This window comes from Phytophthora sojae (genome assembly GCF_000149755.1).
Source record: "Phytophthora sojae unplaced genomic scaffold PHYSOscaffold_35, whole genome shotgun sequence".
Taxonomy (NCBI): domain Eukaryota; phylum Oomycota; class Peronosporomycetes; order Peronosporales; family Peronosporaceae; genus Phytophthora; species Phytophthora sojae.
The window spans coordinates 3,097-12,180 of record NW_009258149.1 but is presented as its reverse complement, the minus strand read 5'-3'; the positions used below and the strand labels follow the sequence as shown (position 1 = coordinate 12,180).

Genomic DNA, 9,084 nt, shown 5'->3' with positions numbered 1-9,084 from the left:
ACTTAGCACTGAAACCGAACTTAGCTAATTAATTTTTTTTTTGAGATGAAAAAAGTCGCCAGTGATATAAAGTCGTTCCTGATACAAGATCTCAATATTATAAAGTCATCACACCGATAATATAGCTGTAAATTTATAACGGGCATGTTCGCATACGAGCTTGAAGGACTAAAAAGATTAAATATTCGAGCAATTAAATGGGGTAGTAGCTACCGGGTGAAGGTTCGCGGAGAGACTGGTAAGATGGTCTATGTTAGCAACCTATCGCGCCCCAGCAACCTCAAGCTGGTGGCTAAGCAGTACAAGATCAGCCTCAATAAGCTGGAGAAGCACTTGTCTTCGGACTATAAGGCTGATCCTCACTATCGCTTTTACAAGGGCAACCACACAGAATCCCACCTATATGAGGGGATCGAACCTGGTGAGTTCTACGACAAGCTCGAGAACGTTCTTGAGAGTCAGAAAAGTGCTTATAAGGTAAATGTTGCCCTCGGGTACGATCTTGTTAGCAAAACCGATGATTCAGACACGAGATACTTCCACCCAAATCTCAGCAATACCTCTGTATTCGACAAACCTGTTGCCATCAACAGCAGGAGCGACATTCGTAAGGTTATTTCTGAGATTCGATCTATGGAGATGGCTGACAAGCTGAACTACCCCAGCTCTGGGTATCAGCTCAAGGCTATCACTGGGTTCAAGATTTTTCTATATCATCGCGAGCACGCCTTGGGAGATAGTGAAGTAGTTATCCCGAAGATTATTCGAGATAATAAAAGTGTTATTAACTTCCCTAAGACGAACAACAAATGTGTCTTTCACTGTATCGCTTTCCACAAGCATAATGATCCCAAAAAGGATCCACGGAAGATTCAGTCGTTGGTGAAGCAGGCTTTCCAACAATACTGTGCATTCAAGGATATTACCTACACCCTCGGTCTGTATCGAAGCTTCAAGCCTATTGATATTCTACAGTTTGACGAGCTTGAGGAGTGCTTCAAACTAAGTATCAATGTCTATACTATGGATATTGACTCTGGAAAGGTTGACTGCATTCGTCGATCCGACATGGACTACGATTCGATCAACATCCTTTCGCACGATAATTATGCTCAATACATTAAGAACCTGGACGTGCTTCAGCGTAAATATCAGTGTGCGAAGTGTGATATGATCTTTGTTAGTTCTGAGAAGCTTAAGAACCATACCAAAAATAAGTGTGAGCTTGTCAATGTCGAATCATTCCCAGCTACCCCAACGATTTATCGCCCTGCTCAGAATACCATTGGCTCCCTACTCACGAAGTATTCTATCAAGGGTACTGACCAGTACATTGATCACTTCATCGTCTACGACTTTGAGGCTATTCTCAAGCCTACGGCTACTAAGCACGGGGAAAATACTGTCTTCACAAGCGAGCACATTCCGGTGTCGGTGTCAGTAGCCGATAGCTTAACGGAGGAGGTTCGTTGCTTCGTGAACGATGATCCAAAGGCTTTGCTAAAGGATATGTTCAACTACATCAGCGCTATTGGTGAAAATATCCAAAGATACAATGTCGATAAGTATAAGTCGCTTCTGCAAAAAATCATCAATGCCCACGGTCTGACAGGTATGGAAGTTCCAGGCGTCAATCTTGGTAAGACCTACAAGATGTCTGATGTCGAGGGTTGGATCCAACAAGGAAAGTATGCCAGTTTCTTTGACTTTCATAGCAGTCTAGGCTTTGGTAAGCTAAGATCTGATTACGGGAAACTAAAACAGCAGATTGATCGGCTTCAATTCGGGTCGATACGATATCAACTTGATCAGGAGCGACTTATTCGCCGTCATTGGTACTGACAACATCAAATCTGTTATCAAGAACCCCAGCTACATGTGCATTGCTACATCGAACATGAAAATGCTCGATATTAGCAACTATGTACCGGCTGGTACCAGCTACGATAAGTATCTTACGACATATCTCGGTGGCTGCAAATGTGATGACAAAATTAGATGTGTCTGTGGTCTTGGCAAGGGTCTTTTCCCGTATGAGTATATCACCGCGTTCAATGTACTCAACCAGACTACTATTCCGCCTAAGTCAGCTTTTGACAGCAAGCTCCGTGGAACAAGCATCAGCGATGATGAATACGAGCGAGTGAAGTTCGTGTGGAAGTACTATGAGATGAAATCCATCAAGGACCTACTGGTCTGGTACAACAATCTCGATGTAGTCCCATTCATCAAGGCTATTAAAGCCCAGCGCGAGCTATTCATGCGTTTCGATCTGGACATGTTCGCTGATGGTGTGTCCTTACCAGGACTTAGTGAAAAAGTTATGTATCAGACCTGCTTTAACAGTCTCCGATATCCGGATAAGACAGCTGCTAACGCATTCCAATTTTCACCCCAGCGTATGGGTGGCTACAAGAGTCAGGATGCTAAGGCAAAGCGGGAATTTGGTATGACACTTGCTCACTTGAATACATTGCTGCAAAAGCAAAAGTATCTGTGTGGTTTATGCTACTGCCCGCTGACCGTCGATAATGCTTCAGCAGACCGTATCAACAACAAGCTTGGACACATCGATGGCAACGTATTGGTTAGCTGTATCAAGTGCAACACCGCCCGTAAGGACATGTCGCTCAAGGGATTCCGCTACAAGAAGTTGCTTGAGTTCAACTCGGACAGATTGGTGTATAGCATTGATAAGGAGGAAAAGTGCATCTACGCTAAGATGAAGGCCAACATTGCTGGAGGTCCATCTATTATCTTTAATCGCTACGCTAAGCGCAACGAGACGAAGCTTCGTGGAGGTAAGCTCTGTAAGAAAATTATCGGATACGATGCCAACGCTCTATACCTATGGGCACTTGGTAATGAGATGCCATGCGGACGATTGACTACGATCGAGGCTTATGACGGCATTGTCGAGGACATCGTTTCTAATAAAATTTTCGGCTTCCTCGAGTGTGATATTCGCACACCAGAGCACTTAAAAGACTACTTCTCAGAGATGACCCCAATCTTCAAGAACACGCTAATCGATTGTGCTGATGAGAGTGTCATTGGTCATCACATGTACAAGTACAACGAGGCACGTAAGCAAAGCCGAGCAAAACCAGCTCGTAAGCTGATAGGTAGCTACTTTGGTGAAAAGATTCTCATATACGCACCTTTGCTGAAGTGGTATCTCTCTCATGGTTTGGAGATCACCACGACTTACAGCTTCATAAAAGCGAGCTCCCATAAGGCTTTTGCTCCATTTATGGAGGCTGTATCAAACGCCCGGCGAGAGGGTGATGTTGATAAGTCTAAGGCTATGATTGCCGAGATGATGAAACTGGTAGGCAACAGTGCTTTTGGTCGATCTGGAATGGACATGAGCAAGCATAAAGAGGTCAAGTATGAGTCGAGCGACAAAGCTATTAAGAACAAGATCGAACACTTTACTTTCCATGGGTTGGAAGAGCTTAATGATGCGTGTGAAATCACCATGAAGAAACGCCGCCTTAATAACAAGAACCCAATCCATTTATCGATTGCTATCTATCAGCTTGCTAAGCTACGTATGCTACAGTTCTACTACGACTGCATAGATTTCTACTTCAACCGCTCTGACTTCCAGTATCAAGAGATGGACACTGATTCGGCTTATATCGCTTTCAGCTGTGATAATCCATTTCAAGACTGTATCAAGCCTGACCTACGAACCCACTTCAAGGAGCATAAATACGATTGGTTCCCACGCGACTACAACACTGAGGTAGCTAAGTTTGATCGCCGTACGCCTGGTTTGTTCAAAGATGAATGGTCAGGTGATGCTATGGTCTCACTATCGAATAAGAACTATATTTGCTACCTACCTAATGAGACATACAAAGTAAAGGTTTCAGCGAAGGGTATTCAACAGGGAAGTGGTCGAAACAATGGTGTTCTTAATCCTGATGGGTTTGAGACTGTCGTACGGGATCGCATCACGCTACAAGGTACAAACAAGGGGTTCAGACTATCGAAAGAAACTAAGTCTATCATCACCTATACTCAAACCAAAACAGCGCTTAACTACTATTATGACAAACGTCGAGTACTTGGTGATGGTATCACGACTGAACCACTTGATATTTAAGCAGCTAACCACTGGGGATTTTTTTAAATGTAAATATAGATCATGGACGCGCTATTAAAGAAACTCTACTATGACCCAAAAACCGGTTTTATTGGAGCTCAAGCTCTGTATCAGAAGGCAAAGGAGTTAAATCCTAAGATAACTTTCAAAATTGTAAAGGATTGGTATGTGAGTCAGACTGATATTCAACGATATCAAGAGCAAAATAAGAGATTCAATGGCTTCAAAATAGCTTCGCATAACCCCAACTCTTGGCAAATTGATCTTGCGTTTTGGGAAAAGCGACCAATTTTGACTGCTATCAATATCAACTCGAGGTTGGGCTTTGCGAAGGCCTTATCGAACAAGACAGCAGCAACTGTGTTAGCAGCGCTTAAAGCGTTTGTTCGACTCCATAAAGTGGATATCATTACAAGCGATAATGGTAGTGAGTTCATGAACTCGCAGGCTCAAGAGTTCTTCAAAACCAAGAAAATTGAGCACTACAACAACGAGCGAGCCCGGTGATCACGGAACCATGGGTAAAATCGAACGATTCAACAGAACGCTGAAGCAGAGACTAACTAAAATGTTCCCCAAGAGAATTTCGCAAAAGCTTATCACTGACGTTATCGGAAACTACAATACCACGTTTCATCGTTCGATTGGTATGACCCCAAATGATGCAAAAGGCAAAGTAATGGATGCAGATCTGAGTCATAATCAGGTGGAAGCCGAAAGAATTGAGAAGGAGTTTGACGTCGGATCAAGCGTATTATACCGTCTCAAAAAGCAGGCATTTGATAAAGAAGCTGCTCGATGGAGCAAAGCAGTCTATAAAATCGTTGGAATTGATGGCTACCGAGTCCAAATCCGTTCAAGAAATGGGCATACCCTCTACAAGGCGCCAAACGATCTTAAAATGGTTAAAACAGAGACTACAGATGCTACTATTAATCGAGGCGACATTCTTGAGGCGGAGAAGATCTTGGATCACAAGACGACACGGTCTGGGAAGTACAAATATCTGATCAAATGGCTTGGTAATGAGCCTGACTCCTGGGAGCCATTCTCAAATCTCCGTTTAATTAATAAAAATAGACCATCTGAGTTAGAGAAGGAATATTTTGGGGCTAAAGAAATTCCTTTCTGAAGCAATCACACCAGTCGTGGCTATCGAACTGAAGGCCACACATGTTCTTTTTTTAGTCGACACGAGATCAGCTCTTGAGACGGAGTATTGGGCGCTAAAAAAATGAGACGTGATTAGCTTTAAAATTTAATTGAAAGAGACATCCTCTGTAAGCTTTTTGACTCAAGTATATTATCTAATCTATTTTTCCGAGATTTTTGGGAAATATCTGACTTAATACATAGCAATACGATAGTAATGTGCCCAAGTTGTGTAGAGAAAGAACGTGAGCTCACTCAACTCCGGCGTAAGCTTTGGATCATTCGGGAGGTGAGTCGAACCAAGAATGAGTTGCTAAATCTTGATGCATGCGCGAATTTCCGCAAAACAGTAGTCAATCGAAAGTATCGACATGAGTTGGAAGCAATTTTTGGAGTTCCATTCCATTGCATTAAGGATCGTTATCTAAATCTTCTAAATGAGCGGAATAGTATCTGTCATAACTATCAACCATTTAGGCATGACTCAGTTATGCCGAGTTTGTGGTAAGGGTATTTAACACTACTCATTTTTTTATGGTTCGTTTGATATAGCAATAAAATGTTTCCTTCGTTCACATCCCTCGCTCAGAGAGAGCAAAAACGTCAGGAGCTCCTTGAAAGAACTCAGCGCCGCGTTCGACAATCCAAAACTAAGCGTCAGATGTATGCAGGAACGTCATGGGCAAGTGATATCACGAATGGGATTACTACAGTCCCTAAGAAATCAACAGAATCAACTCAGACCGACTCATCCGAGTCTGCTGAGTCATTAAAAAACACTGATTGGTGGATACTCCCAAACAAACCCTGAGGTCTCAACTCCAAATATTCGACCTGTGATGATCGATGTTGGAGTAGATAGCGGCGTGCAGATGGTAAATAGCTCAAACAATACTGATCGTGTTAACCAAACTGATAGAAATATTCAAGCGAGACCTCAAACATCTGATGTTGGTATCGATAACACACAGCAAACAGCTGATGTTGGAATCGACAATACTCCAAGAATGTTAGATGCTGAAACAAACATGAAAAACCTGGATACCGAAGATCAAGTGGAGGCGCAATCATGGGTTGAGAATTTGTTTAACGCCAATCCTAATTGGGTAGCGCTTCGAATTAAGCCAATTAAGCGTAAAACTGGTAAGGATGACAATAGATACTTTCTTGGTGAAAAGGGGTCATTAATTGCAGTCAAAACGGGTAGAAAGAGTAAGACTTATCAATCGATTGACTGGGTGGCTACAGAGGAGAAGATTAGGGACATCTGGTATGATGGCGAAAGTAAATCAATCGATGAGAGCAGTTATATGAGACTTGAAGACCCTCTTTATCACGTTTCACTAACGCGAAAACGAAAAATCGCCGATCCAAGTGAAGGTGATGATGCATTCCGTTCAAGGCAACGTCTTGAAGATAGTTTTGAGTTGGACACATCGACTTCAACCTCATTAGATCAAGTTGATAGTAAGAATCGATTGCTTTGGTCTATTTTCAAGAATAAGGCAGTGCTTGTGTCGGCTGGTTTGAAAAAGAAAATCATTCCTATCCTCAAGAGCATGGGTAAAACATCTCAGATGGATAGAACTGGATACGTGTGGATTGATGGTTCATCAATTAGTGTATTTGGTATTGATAGTGAGAGAGTCAAGCCAGCGATTACTAAACAAGTCGATTGGAGATCAACATTCCAGGATTTTATCGATTTAGTGAAAGATCGTGACGATATCGATCTATTTACTAACGAAGACACCACCAAACTTGCAAAGGCCTTTGAGCCACGCGATGGTGAGGCTCGGCATGGAATTAAGATTGGAATTGATGAAGATATGAATAGTTCTCTAACTAATGCTGATAACGATGCGAAGAAGATTCTCATGGACTACTACAGCAAAAGAGCATCTGAAGGAGTTCGAATTCCCTTTAGACTGAAACCAATAGTAGATACCAAAAGTGGTGTGAAAGCTAATCAAAATTACTACTTTAGTGAGCCTACCGCAGCAAAACCATTTTACATTAGAAACCACGAGAACAAAGCGGTTTCTGGCAAGGTTTTCAACGATCTTATGAAAACCATTAGATGGATGGATACTTTCAATAGCCTGATGACCGGGTTTGAAGACATAGAGCGATACGTTTATGAGAATGATGATCCAGCATTGAAAAACAATCTCGAAGCTAATCTTCAGCTATTGAATCGAGCGATCCTCGACGATACAAAATCGACAGATACATCAGCTCGAATCAAATCCTCAGAGGGTACTCAATATCGCGATGACACTTTGCAAAAACTCCACGATGAGTCGGAAGCCGCATTCCTAAAGTATGGCGAAGCTCAGAGGAAATACGATGAGGCGAAGCGAACAGTAAGAGTAATAACTCAAAATCCGCAAGATCAGCGTTGAAGGCGGCAACCGCTGCCATGAAAGCGACCAAGGCTGTCTATCAAATCAAGGCTAAAAGCTACTCCGATGCTAAAAACTACACCGAGGTTGATCAATTCAGTGATAGACAAGACGAGCGCACGGTTCGCCAAACTATGAATAACATGGTTGATCAGGTAAGGACGACAGGCGTGGGGTCAGGGGTTAAAAGGAAGCTTCAGAGTCGTGGGTTAAGAGGTGCTGGTGTTGCCCCGCTTGAAGGAGTTGTCCGTCGCGGGAGAACATACAACCTCAATGAGATCCAAGGTCTAGCCACCCCATCAGCATACATCTATCGTCAGCTCGGTTCGAAGTACATTCGGATCCCCGACCTTGACAACAAAACTCTGGTCATTGTTCAGCCGAATCGACGCAAGTGCGGACCAAAGCGCGTAATCCGTGATCCGCTACAGTCAATGATTCGAACTCTCGCCTTCAAGCAGCATATCGATCGGGCAGAGTACCACAAACTCAGTATCGATGATAAAAAGCTTTTCAAGGAGATTCTCGCGATTACTCATTTTCAGTACAATTTCCATGATCGGGTTGAGGATCCGTTAGAAGCTCTAAAAGCTGAATATGATAAGCTAAAAGGTGAGCTCGAACTCGGTAATGATAATCTTTCAATCATTAAGCAACTTAAATCGCTTAGTGTGGATATGTTCAGCAATCGAATGATTGATGATAAAGAGTTCAAGGAAATTACCACGCGACTACTATAGAAACATGTTCTTTTTCAACCCCCGAATTATTTCCAGCTCAGCTGGTAGCTACGGAGACAACGCTGATCTCAACGTAGCCGAGCTAAAAGCTATCATGAAAAATCTTATCATTCATGACCGCCCACAGAAGACTCAGGCAGCTGTATGGGCCACTGACCTTGATAAGTCCATAAGGAAGGTTGATGCATCGACTCAGACAGAAGGAGGAAGAGTATGGGCTTACACAAGTAAGAAAAAAAATAAAACTGTGAAGACCTTTGCTATTTAACGTCAGTTCTTTAAAGAGAAATTCCTTCTCTTACAAGGCGATTCTTGTATCCCTTGTAAATCTCTATTTTTTTCTGATTCACTGATATTTCAATGATAGCTGACTCTCCTTTATCATTTTTCGTAGGTAGGAAAACGCTATCTCCCAGAACCACAATTTGATCGGCCCGCAGAACTGTTGATTCAACGATTTGACCTGGTTCATCAGTTGTTAAATTAGTTTTTAGCTCTTTGCTTGGTCCGCAACCAATGGTTATTAGAACTCTGGTCTATACATTACCAAAGAAAAGTTTTTGAGAACCAAGAAGCGGTGTATGGTTTCGAAGTATCGATAGGTCCATGTCTCCTATAAAATCGCTGTTTTCGTTCAATATTACCATGGTCGTACTTACTGAATGCTCTCAAT

The 9,084-nt window shown here is 42.5% G+C and overlaps 1 protein-coding gene across 1 annotated transcript; it reads left to right on the top strand.

Moving 5' to 3' along the window:
* Positions 1 to 633: 633 nt before the first annotated feature.
* On the top strand, positions 634 to 1,842 carry PHYSODRAFT_536411 (hypothetical protein; the record flags this gene model as incomplete). The annotated part of the gene is made up of 1 exon (XM_009541809.1): positions 634 to 1,842. The coding sequence occupies one exon, from the start codon at positions 634 to 636 to the stop codon at positions 1,840 to 1,842; it is 1,209 nt and encodes a 402-aa protein (XP_009540104.1).
* Positions 1,843 to 9,084: the final 7,242 nt, after the last annotated feature.